General features: G+C 42.1%; 2 protein-coding genes across 5 annotated transcripts; both read left to right on the forward strand.

The window, feature by feature from the left end:
• The first annotated feature begins 79 nt into the window (after nucleotides 1-79).
• Nucleotides 80-11,124, forward strand: rec8b (REC8 meiotic recombination protein b). Of its 4 annotated transcripts, none has more exons than XM_047568232.1 (18): nucleotides 80-784; nucleotides 939-1,007; nucleotides 1,400-1,542; nucleotides 2,566-2,641; nucleotides 3,048-3,165; nucleotides 4,756-4,831; nucleotides 5,275-5,342; nucleotides 5,943-6,024; nucleotides 6,899-6,965; nucleotides 7,338-7,494; nucleotides 7,837-7,971; nucleotides 8,355-8,430; nucleotides 8,717-8,919; nucleotides 9,149-9,188; nucleotides 9,288-9,357; nucleotides 9,450-9,551; nucleotides 10,402-10,508; nucleotides 10,636-11,124. In XM_047568232.1, exons 1-18 carry the CDS (start codon nucleotides 729-731, stop codon nucleotides 10,707-10,709), a joined length of 1,719 nt encoding a protein of 572 aa, XP_047424188.1. In that variant the 5' UTR covers nucleotides 80-728; the 3' UTR covers nucleotides 10,710-11,124. The 4 variants fall into 4 exon arrangements, with proteins under 4 accessions (XP_047424188.1, XP_047424191.1, XP_047424190.1 ...); XM_047568235.1 differs by having other exon boundaries at nucleotides 10,464-10,508; XM_047568234.1 differs by having other exon boundaries at nucleotides 9,450-9,535.
• A 124-nt stretch (nucleotides 11,125-11,248) lies between these two features.
• On the forward strand, nucleotides 11,249-14,636 carry si:ch211-196f5.2 (uncharacterized protein LOC556372 homolog). Its single transcript, XM_047568236.1, has 4 exons — nucleotides 11,249-13,600; nucleotides 13,682-13,781; nucleotides 13,882-14,011; nucleotides 14,505-14,636. The coding sequence occupies exons 1-4, from the start codon at nucleotides 13,470-13,472 to the stop codon at nucleotides 14,594-14,596; spliced, it is 453 nt and encodes a 150-aa protein (XP_047424192.1). The 5' UTR covers nucleotides 11,249-13,469; the 3' UTR covers nucleotides 14,597-14,636.
• The last annotated feature ends 70 nt before the right edge of the window (nucleotides 14,637-14,706 follow it).

Consider the following 14,706-nt stretch of genomic DNA (forward strand, 5'->3'; position numbering starts at 1 on the left):
AACAACACAATGAATATAAATTAAAAATGTACTTAAATTAAAATATCAAGGAATTGTCAAAAGATGTTAACCATGGAAGCATAACTTGACATTGAAATAGTGAGATAAGACAACATAAGATAAGATGAGGCTTTATTGATCCCTTTATGAAATTTTAGGTGTTGCCGCACCAGGACAGTACAGTGCAAGTTAGATACAAAATCGACTACTACTAGTACAACAACAACTACTACTACTTACATTAATAATGATATAAATAATAATAATAAAAAGCTACAGTTTGCTGAAAAACCACCAACGTTAAATAAAAGTCTGAAGTGATGGATGTTGACATTTGTGCATATAATGAACGATAATGATGAACTTCAGTAGGACAACTGTTCTTGAAAAACAAGTATTGCTCCAAAATGACACGAGTAAATATTTATATCTTAAACTTACTGAATGTTTATTTTTTTTTTTATCCGCTGCTGCTGCAGGGATAAATATCTTGTCTTGCTTCACTTCTTGAAAGTTGTCTAAATTCCCTGTGGTACTGGAATGCATCACAAGTGTTTACGTTCAATATGAATCTCTGCGACCTGATTGGTCCAGTGTAATTAGACGCGGGAAAACAATGGCGCAAATTCTTGACTGAATGAGCATCTAACTTTCTCCATTGGTCATATTCCTGCATTTTTTTTGGACCTCCCGCTAAGTAGCTGCTGCATTTGTAGAAGATAAACAAAATGTTTTACTATCCAAACGTCCTCCACCGCCATACTGGATGTTTTTCGACAATTTGGTGAGTTTTAAAAAGCTGGCTAGAGCGTTAGCATACTACTAAGGTAATATAAGCTAACATGCTAATAATGTTAATCTACAGCAAAAATTCATCATGTACCTTTTGGATTGCTAATGGTTATTTGTAAATGTTATAAATATGATTTGTTGTTCAGGTTGGCTGCCACTAGAGGTACCAGGGTGACTCGCAGAGAGCTTCTCAGAGTTAATGTCAAGCGAACATGGTAAGAAAGTGTTAGCTTGATTGTCTCTGTTTGTCGCTAGCGAGATTTAGCACATTTGACTGCAGCAAGTTAGGCCAGATCAAATTTTGTTTGTTTTTTGTTTGCTTCTTTAAACGTCTTATATGCACCAGTGACCTACAGCTCAGTTACCTTGTTTATGGGAGATCATTATCATTTTATATCCCAGCTATGATGCATTTTTAGCAAATAACTCTCAAGCTAAAGAAAACAATGTATTTTTTTATTTTTCTGGGTTTCACTCAAAATAGTATAAAATGCAATTGTGTTATGTTCTGTTGAAATCTATTAGGATTGTTGTTTTAGTGATCCGGTGTGACGTGTTTAAGATGAAATACATTTTGCATTATGACTGTTTTATTAAATGTTTACAGTGGTGACATTTTGGACTATGTGACTGCACAAGTTCCTCCATCCCAACCCAACCTACCCAGGCCTCAGTTCTCTCTGTATCTGTCATCCCAGCTGCAGTATGGAGTGGTTGTAGTCTACCACAGACAGTGTGGCTTCCTGCTCGGTGGGTGAAAAGGAACAGAAAACGTGCCAAGAGTGCACTGTTCACACCTAATGTTCTGTGACCTGCTACTATGTGAAGGAGAAGGAGACAGAATAATATAGTGTATTTAGTGCAAATAAAAATAATTGTATTTAACTACTGTGGAAGTCTAATTTTATAGCATATGCCAGAAACCAGGGAGAAGATTGAGTAAGATGGATTCAAGCTATTAGAAATTTTAAGCAAGCTTGCTTTTATTGGATTAGCAGAAATGCGGTGAGTATGCAGAAGGCGTTTCTAGTTCAGTAAGAAACCTGAAAATCAAAGCAACCTCGTTATTTCCAGATGTACAGCTTTTCAAGGTTAACCCAGGTGAAATAGGGAAATGTTGTTTGTTTTCCTTTACACAGCAGACTCATTGTCCCTGTCAGTTCTCCCGGTCTCTGTAATGTTGTGGCTCTAAACCTGAAACAGTGCTGTCACCACACATTTGTGTAATGCATGTTTCCCAGCTTGCGCCGATAAGCTCGATTTAGAAGCCAATATGGAGATGATGAAAGCAATATTGTCAAAGAGCTCAACGGTCTCGATTCATTCAGTCTCAAATTACACCTCTGATATTGCATCTGTCAGGTTCCCATTCCTGCTGTTGTCATGGCTGATGAAAACTGTGAAGCACGATGCAGCATGATCAACAGCGGGAGAAGCCAAGAAAGCAGCCTGCTGCGTTTACTGTCAATGTTTGCTGTAGGATTCAGCAGTGGCATCTAAATTTGACCTCCAAGGCTACGATTGTCTGTCGAGGACATATTTATGCTGTATCACATAAGAATGACGAGGCAGAGTTTGTTCCCATTTTTATAACTTAAAAATGAAAGCAGATCTCTGCGCAGACAAAACTTTTTTGTGTAATATTTTCAAGAATCTCAAGACTAATTCACAGAAACCTTTCATGTAAACGGTGTCAGGACTGTATTACATCCCTGCTTCTACATTTCTAAGAGTTGCATGTGAAAACTTTTAACCTCTTTTTTTGTTTTCCAGCGGAGGTTCAACAAACCATTGACCGCCTGCTGAGCTTTAAGAGATGTATACGTATCGACTTGGCTGAATCTGACAGGTCTGCACACAGACACACACACCGCGGGTTGATGATATACGACGGGCCATCTTAAAAAATAAACTGTTTAATAAATAAACTGTTTAGGGAAATCTGAGCTCACATGTTTCTGGTGGAACTTTACGAGAGAGATTGATTAGAGGCAAAGGAGGAGGTCGGGCTTGAGTGACAGACAAATTGAGCGACTTTCATGTAAATGCCTTCATAAATGTTTGATGGGCCACCCAGTAATGTATGAGCTCTTATGTCTCCAGTCTCTGCTCTAAATATGCTGCACGTTAATCTCATTATCATTTTATAAGTCCATATAACCAACAGTGCAAATTACCAGCCAGTAACAGCACTGAGCATGTGTGTGGGTTTTTTTTAATATGCTGTGTAGTAACACTGGTCTGTTCTGGGGCAGAGTGGCCTTGGATGTTCCTGACAGTCTGTACATGATGGAGGAGGCTGAGGGAGCTCACGATCCTTTCTTTGGTGTCATGGAATCACACCAACTCCCCAGCCCCTATAAAATACACCAGGTGAATTTATTATACCCCAACTACTACACGCATACACCAATCAGGCATATCATTATAACCACCTTCCTAATATTGTGTAGTTAGTGGGGACCTTTGGGTCCGATGGGTTTTGGCTTCTTAAAACTTCCTGTTTAGGAAAATGCAAACGCAAAAGTTCAATTGCCTTCACGGACAATAATATTAGTATTTACCACAACTCATAACATCCATAGTATATGAAGAAGTAGTATATAGTTTGTGGTATGAGACAATAAACTTGTTCCCATAATATAATATCTATATTTATAAATGCATTAGACAAATGGTATTTTCAAGCAAATATTTCCACTTCTACAGAACAGTTAACTGATGAGACATTTTATATAAGATTCTTGTGACATTGGACTCTACTCTTAACACAGTTAAACTTCTAATGTCCAACAACATTTAACCAAAGAAATAAATTACATAATAGGAAGTCGGTTACACTGAGGACACACACTAACCACAGTCTAAATATACAGTCACACTGCTCTAAAGGGGATGTGTATCATTACTCACATTTTAAATTTGTCACAATTTGTCCTGTTTCCTTCCCCACGTATTTTTAGACGTTCATCAGAAAGTTCAAACGTATCTTTTCCTTGAGTCATAGTTTTATGGTCTGTTAAAGTGTAGGTCACTCCCACTGTAACAGCACATGTGCCGTATCCTTCCATACAATCCTGTGTTATTCTCAGAAAAGATTAACTACAACTCACCCAAGGTGCTGTAAATCTGGCACACGGGGCTGAACTTTGTCCATCATGTAATCGTTCCTGTTTAAACATCACATGCGGCTTTAGTCACAAACAGAACAAGCAAAGCAAGGACAAGAATATAAAGATATTTACTGACTTATCATGGAAAATAATTCTTAAATTAAATAAATCCATACAGTTCAGTGTACACCAATTGGCCACAACATTAAAACCACTGACGGTAGAAGTGAATAACATTCACCGTCTTGTGACAGTTCAGTGTTCTGCTGGGAAACTTTTGGACCTGGACAATCATGTGGATGTTTCTTAGACATGTAACACGCACCTAGACCAGAGCAGGCGGACCCACCCCATAGCCCCGCCCCATAGCAATGACACTGCAGCAGGATGCAGTCTGACACAGACTCACAAAAACACAAAAACATGACCTGGCCTCCAATTTGACTAGATCCCAAACTGATCAGGAATGATCCACAGAGGCCTCTCCCCACTACCCACAGGACACCACAGGACGCCCTCAGGAGACCCATGTCCATTCTCTGATGAGTCACAACTGTTGTGGAGGCACAAAGGAGACTTACACAATATTAGGAAGGTGGTCATAATGTAATGCCTGATTGGTGTATATTCCAACTTGTTATATATTAGATAATGATTTCTTTACTTTATACATAAGTGTATTAGTTGTTAGGAAGGTCATATTACCCACATGCACTTCACCACAGAAGTTCATATGAAACCAAAGCTGAATAATCAGATTTTTGTTTAAACACATTTTGTAATTTTCTGTTCAGACTTTTGTATCATCTGAGAAAGAAAACTACATTTATTTATTTTCTACGTTTTGTAGACAGAGTTTGTGATGGAAGAGGCTGGTTCACAGCACTCCCTGGTGCCCAGTCCCCACACCGCACCAGACAGAGAGGGTGAGATTAACGTTAACATCTGAAAAAACAGCTGTAGTTGTGTCCAGTTTCAGAGATGGTTACTTTTGTTTCAAGACCAATAATCACAACAGGTTGATGAGCTGAAATGTTTGAGGAAAGTTTGACTTTATCTTTGAAGGACATTGTCTGTTTTTTGTGAAGCCTGTTTTGGGCAGGATGTCCATTTGTTATGTCCTTAAAAAGAGACCTCACATGAAATAGGACACAGCTAATAGAGTGGCTAGATGCTAATGATTTGCAGTAGTTGTGGTGACGGTTCTTTTCTGAGTCGTACTAGACCAAAACTTGGCTACAGTAACGCTTCTCTTCCCACTTGTTAATTTTTGGAACATTTTGGTTAAACATACGTGAATCTCAGCTCACCTCACGTCCTCTCCCACGCTACAAACACGCTCCTGTTTGCTCCTGCTGTGCTAACCCAGGTTTCAGGTCACCTCCAGCCGCCATCACCCTGACGGAGAAAGAGCAGTTCGTCATCCCTGCTGCTGAGGTAACGTCCCTCTCAGAGTTCAGGGGCGAGAAACACCCCAGTCATGATTAGACAGCAGGCGTCTCGACCAATGACCGAACTGGAATATGAACCGTGTGCTTACAACATATCTAAACGCTCTCATTCATTTTACCCTGCGTCTACATGTTAACAGGAAGTGAGGTGTCCAGCGCTATCGTGTGTGTGACAAATAGATTTTTATATGACAATAGTTTTTATTTGATATAATTGTGTGTGTGTGTGACACGTCTAAACTGTCTGTCCTGAACTCACCTCTCAGTGTCCACACAGTTCTACTCCTTTAGCTGTGAGGAGCAGCCATTAGTGAGGTCTAAATTTAGCAGCACCTCCTCATTCCTCAGACTGATCATGTTCTTCCTGAAGCATCGTCCATTTTGGCTTGATAAGATCTGACTTAATTACATCAGCCTACATCACAGAGACATTTCTCTCGCCCTAAGCCCCCAATCATCCGCCCCATAGCGTTAATTCTGATTTGAAGGCAAAAATCTGCTGATGTCTGTGCTGTATTCGCTGTGTTTTATTACCTTGTCAGTGTAGATACAAAACTGATCGCAGTTTCTGTTTTGTCTGTATCAGTGTTTTGAGGGAGACGACCTTCCTGAAGTCACAGCCAGAGAGATCGACCTGTTGATGGATCAACCCGACCAGTTCCGTAGAGGTGTGTGGTTCCTGTTGATAAGCACCACAAAGATAGACAGTCAGCGTCTTGGTGTCCCAGTTGTTTGGTCTGACTTCATACTGCTGGTCTGCAGCAGATTTAAAATGTCTAAGGCTTATCGGTGTGTTCCTCTTCTGTATTATGTCTGCACCAAGTCAGGTCAGTCAGGGTCAAATTCTTTGTGCCTCTGCTGTAATTGGAAAAAAGCAATTCTGACTCAGTTTGTGGTTAGAAGTGTTTCCTCCTTCGAGGGCAGAGTAGAGAACATGTAAAAGTCTGTCTCACTTTCACAGTTGCAGTGAACCATTTGGTCACTGCACATGTTTTTATTTGAACATTTTTTTTAGTATTTCAAGTTGGATTTTAAAACCGGAAACAAAAATTGGAAAAATGTTCTTTATTTTTACTTTTAAATCCAAAAAAGAAAAAAGAAACCTTTAGTTTATTCTGTAGTTTAAAACTAGCATTAGTCTACAACCAAAGTTGAAATACCAAAAAGTACACAGACCCATTAATCTAACCATTATTTGTTTAATTAGTCAGTTAATTAAACTATGTTTTTTTCCCCCTCTCAATTAAACTCCAACTGTGAGTTTAATTAGAGTGACTGGATGTGTTCACAGCTGTGCACCCAGAACACATGTCAATAAACAAGGCTGAGATTAAAACTTTATTCACACCTGTCTAAAAAACAGAAATAGAAATTATATCAGTAGCTGGTGTTTAGTTTTTCATTTCCTGCACTGAAACCACAATAAGGGGATTTTAAAGACATGCTATGACAAATAATTTCAATTTTAAATTAATTACAGTTTTATTGACGAAGTAGTTTTGTTAAGAATGTACTTGTGGCTTGTACCCACGTGTTTAACAGAAGGAGATGAGCAGCAGAGAGACAGGAGGACCAGGGAGCTTGAAGGAGCCATGACGTCCATTGACCAGTGAGTCTGTCCACACACATTACACACAACCATTAATCTACTCCTAGTTCTAATGGTGGATTTACCTGTATGACTTTGCATACATGTAGCATTAGTTCTGTCTGTTACAACTGATATTTTCTAGTGGACTTAAAGGGAAAATGAAACGTACATGTATTGGAACTATATCTGAAAACACCCCATTGCTATAGTCAGATATTAAAAAGTTGTTTTTCATCATTTAAAGGGAGCTGCCATTTTGAAGTGACATAATTGAATACGTCACAGGGTTGGTTGGATGAAATGGAAAGAGATGCTGAGCCCAGGACAAATCCTTTGTGATATCTCATTTGTCATTGTCATTATGATGTGTACGTGTCTTATTGTGTCCAGGTTGAAGGAGACGATGCTGGGAACCGAGCGGGACAGTGTGTGGTTGCTGGACGAGGGGTCACGTCAGCTTGTGGACGGTCCTCTTGCAGCTGCTGTACAAGAGATGACCCCTGTGCATGTTGCCATGCCAACTCCACCCTCTGGGTCATCTGGGAAGGTGGACACAATGAGAGATGTAGAAGTGGGACACGGGCAATGTGGACTAATGCTGCCATTTTCATTTTTAAACTTCAACTTTAACTTGACTGCTTTAATGATACCAATGCACATTTCAAGCAGCCGTGCAGCAATTATTCATCTAAAACAAAAGCTTACACCCTCTTTTTACTTACAGGCTGTCATAGGATGTGACAGTGACAGCTGTCACCAGCTTTAATTTATCATCAGTGAAACTAACCAAGTGTCAGAGGAGCAGCTTGTTTCGTTTCGGAGACTCTAAGTAAATGAAAACTCAAGTGGCTGCGTCATGTTCCCCATGTGTTTCTGTGTGAACCATCAGGTGGCTGTTCCTCCTCTGAGAAAGGCTGTAGGAGGACGTAAGCGTCAGCTGGTCTTTGCAGACCCTTGCACCCAGATATCTGAGGGAGCGATGCAGGAGCAGATTGGAGACCGGCTGACTGAGACTCTGAACCTGGTAGTTAAAAATAATGAGATGATTTCAATAAATGGATCCCTCTCGAGCACACAGACACTGACTTCAGCTGTACGTACACAGAGAACTGCACACTCATTCACACAGGGCTCAATGCTTCACTGGCCCATTCAATTCTCAGTCTTTGCTGTTCTGTGATCAAAGTCTTGCCATCAAAGTGTCTACTCGCCTGGGTGCCAGATAATTAAACTCCAGCTCTTTACTTCTCCTCTGCCCCTCTGGATTTAATGCTCATCGATTTTGATGCCTTCCTCCTTTTTTGCTTTCTTCTAAAGTCTTACTTCTTTAAATTCTGCCTTTCCTGTTTCTCTATTTTTGTCATCTGTGCTGGTCTCTTAACGTTAATATTTTGTTCCGTCTTTCAGTCTGAGGTGTTGCTGGACTTCCAGACGTTGACCGAGCATGCCGCCCCTGCTCAGCTCTTCAGCGCCCCCTGTGGATGTCAGTACCACCTCCCGGCTGCTGAAACGCCAATACTATTGACCGAACATAAGCGCTCACCTCTGAACCTTTTTTCTTGATAATTAAATCCCAAGAGGGAGCTAGTGTTGTGAAATATTGAACAAGATGAGAAACATGACACTTAGACACAGCAAACTAAATGCAAATGTTTTATCACTATTGATTACAACGCTTTACATCAGCTCTAAGGAATCTGCTCTGTGAGGAAAATACCAAATACTCACTATAATCGTTTTTCCTGCTCTGCCTTTTGACCTCCCCGCAGCCATGCTCCATGCTGACCTCCAGTCGCTATGGAAACAGCAGGCCTCCCTCTCCGTCCACCCTGGACATGGCGAGCAACGGAGAGAAGAGGAGGAGGAGGAGGAGGAGGAGGAGGAGGAGGAGGAGGAGGCGAGGGGGGAGTCAGAGCAGGACAAGGAAATACTCCGGACGGAGAGGAAGAGGAGGAATTCATGCATGAAGGAGGTCGGTTTGTGTGAGGGAACATTCTGAGAGGAGCCGGAGAGATGACGCAAAGGAGGAGGAGCAGGAGGAGTTAATTTATAATAATCATAATAAACTCCACTTTGATCCGAAAATCTGAAGGGTATTTGTGGCCTATACCTATTAGTCCATGTAGTGTGACATGTTCAGTTAAGTGTTCAGACAAAATAAATCACTGTTTGAAATAAAAAGCTCTGCCTCTCTCTCCCAGATATCCAGTGAACCCGGGCTGCAGCCGTCAGAGGGCTCATGTAAGACTCCTTCAGACACATGTTGTGTTTTCAGATCATTTAAACACATCGTGTGTTTCACCCGTAAAGCCTCTTCATTCTGTGTGTGTGTGTAAACAGCTGTGTTAGACGTGGACATGTCCAGAGAAGACAAATCTCTGAGCGATGCGATTATTCCCACCAGCAGATGGTGAGTCACGGATGGACGGACAGATGGACAGATACAGGAGATGGAAAAGAAACTTAGAAACACAAATAGTGTGTGCGTGTATGTTTACACAGGTCCCCGCAGGAGGAAGTCCAGCCACCGATGGAGCCGATAGCAGAGGAAAACATTGAGATGCCCGAGTTCCACGCGGACGCAGAGAGTACGGACATGCTGAGGTGCCTCATGCTATGAGCCTCACTCTGAACACAAACATGGGTCGACAGTTTTCTCCATGTTACTCTGAGAAACTCAGAACACACAAACATATAGATGCTTGAAGCCAGTTGCTTACTCTCACAGTTACAAAGTCAAGAAAAGACTGTGGTCAAGAGGCTCGAGCATCGTTAGCAGCTCATCACCACACGACACGCAGCAGAGTTACACTTCCTGATCTAGTGAAGTCACATGGTTTTCGTGGTGTCATATTCTTCATGTTATTCTCAAGCTGCACTGCCTTAAAATATTGACAAATTATAGTTCCAGAGATGCCCTTCATGAATATTGGGTTATTTAATAGTCTAATGTTTGTTCTATATCAATCTATGTGTTGATACAGCTACAACTTTTACATGAGATAGTATTTTATTGATCCCCATTGGGGAAATTCAAAACATACACATACATTCACTGTATATAAAGATTACTTCTTATATTATATAGTGATAGTAGACGATAATAGACTTGTTGCCTCCAGCATCACAGGCTGACCCACTTTCTAAGTTGCTGGACGTGCTTTGATATTCAAAAGAGGAAGGAACCAGCAGATTTGAGGGACGGGCCTGAGACACACACACACATTTCCCTTTTAAATGACTGAATTTAAAATGATTGTCATAGATTCTGTATAAATGACGTGTACTAAGCAACTATTGTCAGGTGACATTTTGACAGAACTAGGTAACAAATATTTAATATCTGAATTTCTGGACATAAAGTCTAAATTTAAAGCTGCTATACTGAAATCTTGATTCCTTCAAGGGGAGTTGAATCCCATCATACGCTGCTCACTCTGCTTGTGATTTCCAGCTGGATCACCTCCAGCCTGCAGACCTTTGGTAAAGTCACCTTTGACTCTTTGCTGCCCCCAGAGACCGACCGCACCACTGCAGCTCATACGCTCTACAAACTGCTGGGTGAGGATGTTGAAAATCGAGTGTTGTTTCATCATTAGACACATTCTCATTCCGTACTGATGACCTATAAACTCATTTAACAGAGACAGTGACAGAAATGTTAATCTGGGACGTTTCTCCTCCCCAGAGCTGCTGTCTGCTGGACAAGTGACTGTACGTCAGACTGAACCCTACACAAACATCACCATAAACACTGTCTGAACACTCAGTGTCCAGTGTAGAGTTTCATCTCATTGTTGAATGCTGTTGTGATCCATAATGAATTTGATCCCAACACTTTTATTACCATAAGATCATCAAATATCAGTATTAATGTTTTAATGCGTAATTTTTAAATTTATTCTGCAGAGTAATATATTGAACTTTTACTCAAACATTTAAAATGTTTTTTAACCTTTTTAAATTATTTTTTAAATGGTCTTTTGTTCCAAAGCATTGTTCGTAACGCTGTGTTTTAATACCCACAGAATTTGTTAGCGTTCCATTAAGGTTTTAAAGTGATTCTGTTTTTAATCTTGTATGGATTTTTGTCCCTTTAAATGTTTTTAAACCACACTTTTTATCCAGTTTGCTCATTTTAACTTTAACCTAATAAAATGTTTTTTATTCAAGGAAACAGCCCATGATCTTGAATTATTTTTCCAACCGTTTCATTTATATATATTTTAATAGTGTATGCAGAGTAACAGTCCCAGTTGAAGGGCCACTGTAAACTACGCCTTTATCTGACACTAAACGCAATCAGCAGCGTACGTACAGTAACTGACGCGGATAACGAGGATGCTCCGGCTTCTGTGGACTTAAATGTTTCGGAGAAAGCAAGCAGCCCATAAATCACATCAGATTATATCGTATGTTTTGCTTCTGGTGCAGAGAAGTATATATATATAAATAAATTAACGGTTCATACATTTATCTCCCGGCCTCCGACGGGACCGGATTGTGCTTCGCTGGCAGAAAGCTGCAGACCGACCTCACGCCTCAATAACTCCACACAACTGAAATGTTGGCTTGTTAAATGAGCTGCTGTGTGTGCGTGTGCGTGTACATAGGAGCAAGGCTACATCCATGTGACACCTCATTGTGACAGAGAGGCCTGAGCTGAGGTCAGAGCAGGATTCACATCAGCAAACTGGAATGATTATTTTGTTGACGGTACTTGTGATACGTTCAGGTTGCGGATCAGTGCCATGAAATGTTCTTTCCACAGCTACATCATCCACTGATTAAATAATAATAAAAAAAACAGCTGGCTTATAATGTGTTTTTCCTATTGTGTAGAAACAAACACTGGTGCAGAAAATGGAGATTCCCCGTTTCCCCTCCACTGGGACTGTAGGACGGAATCCAAGTGTGACTTCACTATGTTTGGCTCAGTGCTGGCTGGGTGAGCAGGGTCACCGGCTGGTTAAGGAGGCAGATGGTAAAACGTCTTTGAGCATAAACCCCTCAAACAAAGCATTTAGCTTTGGGGTGTCGGACTCATTTTAGTTCAGGGTCCACATACAGACATGTTTGACTTCAAGGAGGCTCGACCAGTAAATAATAGCACAATAATATAGTCAACTTTAAAATTTTTCCTTTGTTTTAGTTCAAATAACTGCACCATGACCATAAGAAAAATAAGGGAAATTTCTGCAGATGTCTGCTTTCCGCTATTCTTATTAAAACAGTGGACGAATTAGGACTTTTTATTGAAAATTTGCAGTTAAAATCTTGTATGTTATTCATGCTGCGGGCCGGTTGTGACTCGTGTTTGACAGCTGTGCTCTAAAGGAATCGGTTCCAATCTTAAGTGTGATAATTTTCCGACGCACGTCATTTGTTATTAGTGTAAAAAAATTTATAGTCGCTTTAGCATGTTTACAACCTAGCTTTGCCTCTATACATTCCCAAGCATTTACATCACGTATCTCCCTCCTCGGTGCTCATGTACATCCATCTGTGTGAAGGGATTTGTTGTGGCTGCCCACGGAATGTGACATGCTGAGTCCAGAGTGGTAATTTAGTGGAAAAAGATCTCTACCACCGTACAAGACAACACACACACACACACACACACACACACACACACACACACACACACACACACACACACACACACACACACACACACACACACACACACACACACACACAGAGAGAGAAGAGCAGGGTACTGCACACGCTCCATGTTTTTATCCTGAGGCAGCACCCAGAAGGCATTTTTCAAAAGGTGAAAATGTGACGCCGCGCTGCGAAAGGCCCATTTATCAACTTCCTGTTCACCTCAACTGTCGGAGGAATGAGGGCAGAGGAGGAACGCTAACAATGACGAGCGGAGGTCAAGGTACGGCGGAGTGGATAATCTCATTACACGGCCGTAAATCCAGCCCACGCTGAACCTGACGTGACCTCTTCACGTCGCCAAATACATCCAATTTAATTAAACATCACTCAAGTCAAATCATTTTGTCATCAGGTCGTTCTTAACGGACTGGACCTCCTCGAAGGCGCGCGCTTCCTTCGTTTGGAGCGGAAAACGGCGCGGTGACTTCACCCCCGCCAGGTTGGACGGATGATCCGCGCAGACGCCCGGCAGAACCAACACCAGCACCCGTCCATCACCGCCCTGACAGCCTAATAAACCTAACATCTGAGCGACACATAACACACATTCGCACGGGGCTGCTTATATCAGCCTGCAGGACGGCGGGCCCGCATGCATCAGTCGCACACTCACGCTTTCCAGAGGCCTTTATCGTCAGCAGCTCTGAATCACAGAGGAGGGGAGCGCACCGGCAACAACAACAACACAGGGTGCAGACACTGAGCGTCGGAGACCACACCAGAAAAAAAGAAGCAGCAAAGTAGTTCGCTGTTGTTGTTTTTTTTTGAGTCAAGCTGGCTGCAGACGAGACAAAACCCCTGTTGGAGGAGGGAGAGACCGGCAGAGAACAGGAGGTCCCGGGGTCACGCGGGATGTTGGTGCGAGTCGAGCTGGAGCGGGACGTCCCGATGTCGGTGACGCTCCCCATCCAGGTGCAGCCCGACCCGGCGCACCAGCCCTTCCCCTTCCTGGACACCACCCTGGCAGATCTGGGCATCCAAGAGTGAGTCCGCTCCCGGTGAGGGGTCTGTGCGGAAGCCTTTTCAGGTAGGTTCACCGTTAACGCCTTTGTGCTCGCGTCCAGGTCGGAGGTGAAGGAGAGGGTGGTGTGGGTCGACACCAAGAAGACGCAGGTGAAGAACAAAGCGGGGAAGCTGAAGGAAAAAGAGATCACCATCCTAGAGGTACGTTCATCTGTACCGATGTAAATAAGAGAGTTTATATCAGTAGAGAAGACGGTTTCTGAGCCGGTGGCGTAAAATAACGTGCTAAATTTGCTTTTAGGTTCGAGTGAAAGCCCAGAAGCCTGGAGAGAAGCAGCTGCAGGAGGTCCTGTACAGCACAGAGGCTCACACTGACCGCTCCTTCTGCCGCACCGGAATGAACATCCTGCCCTGGAAACAGACACACACAGGTCTGGAAGCATTTCAAACAGTAATTGAGAGAAAATATCACCTTTTACCTGTGAAGCTTTTAAAGTTAGCTCGGGGTTTTTTGAGCGGGTGTCGCCATAAGCTCAGTTCAGATCCAAAAACGAAGGCTATGCACTTCCTCACTCGGCCCCGCCCTCTCAGAAATCTAGTGAAGCATCGGAGTGATACAGATCGCACTGGTGTGCCACAGCCTCGGGGAACTGACATCATCCCAAACATTACATCAGTGTCCAAATAAAAAAAAATGTCTCAAATGTGTGAGAATCTAGTCCACTTGTTTAAATGATCCCAGTTTGTTTATTTTGTCTTTAGTGGCAGATTAAAACAGTACAGAGCGAGAGGATAGAACCGTTAGGCTGCCTGTGTAGTAATAGCTGTGTTGAATTTATAATTCTCATGGTGAACACTTGCAGACGTTCCTGTGTGGCTTTAGCGGGAGGTGTGTTTAAAAAAAAACTTCTCTGTCTGCGTCAGGGGAGAACGGACTGACACCCGTGCAGATGACTATGGCGGTGGACGTGGAGAACCAGCAGCCTGGCTTTACAAACGGACAAAGGGAGATCTGAGGCAAAGACCCACCAGCGTCCCTTTTTTTTTTTCTAACTTGTTCAACTCGTCCACAGCAATACTGTTTTCTTTCGATGCAGGTTTCCATTTACTTAGAGGCTTTAAAATG

The sequence above is a fragment of the Mugil cephalus genome, chromosome 18 (genome assembly GCF_022458985.1).
Source record: "Mugil cephalus isolate CIBA_MC_2020 chromosome 18, CIBA_Mcephalus_1.1, whole genome shotgun sequence".
Taxonomy (NCBI): Eukaryota; Metazoa; Chordata; class Actinopteri; order Mugiliformes; family Mugilidae; genus Mugil; species Mugil cephalus.

What these genes read in the sequence shown, in the direction of transcription:
- si:ch211-196f5.2 (XM_047568236.1), top strand. Translation starts at nt 13,470, where the DNA reads ATGTTGGTGCGAGTCGAGCTGGAGCGGGACGTCCCGATGTCGGTGACG. An exon ending in AAGAGATCACCATCCTAGAG is followed by an intron (nt 13,782 to 13,881) that starts GTACGTTCATCT and finishes ATTTGCTTTTAG; the next exon opens with GTTCGAGTGAAAGCCCAGAA. An exon ending in CTGGAAACAGACACACACAG is followed by an intron (nt 14,012 to 14,504) that starts GTCTGGAAGCAT and finishes TGTCTGCGTCAG; the next exon opens with GGGAGAACGGACTGACACCC.
- rec8b (XM_047568232.1), top strand. Translation starts at nt 729, where the DNA reads ATGTTTTACTATCCAAACGTCCTCCACCGCCATACTGGATGTTTTTCG. An exon ending in ACAGTGTGGCTTCCTGCTCG is followed by an intron (nt 1,543 to 2,565) that starts GTGGGTGAAAAG and finishes TTTGTTTTCCAG; the next exon opens with CGGAGGTTCAACAAACCATT. An exon ending in TACGCTCTACAAACTGCTGG is followed by an intron (nt 10,509 to 10,635) that starts GTGAGGATGTTG and finishes TCTCCTCCCCAG; the next exon opens with AGCTGCTGTCTGCTGGACAA.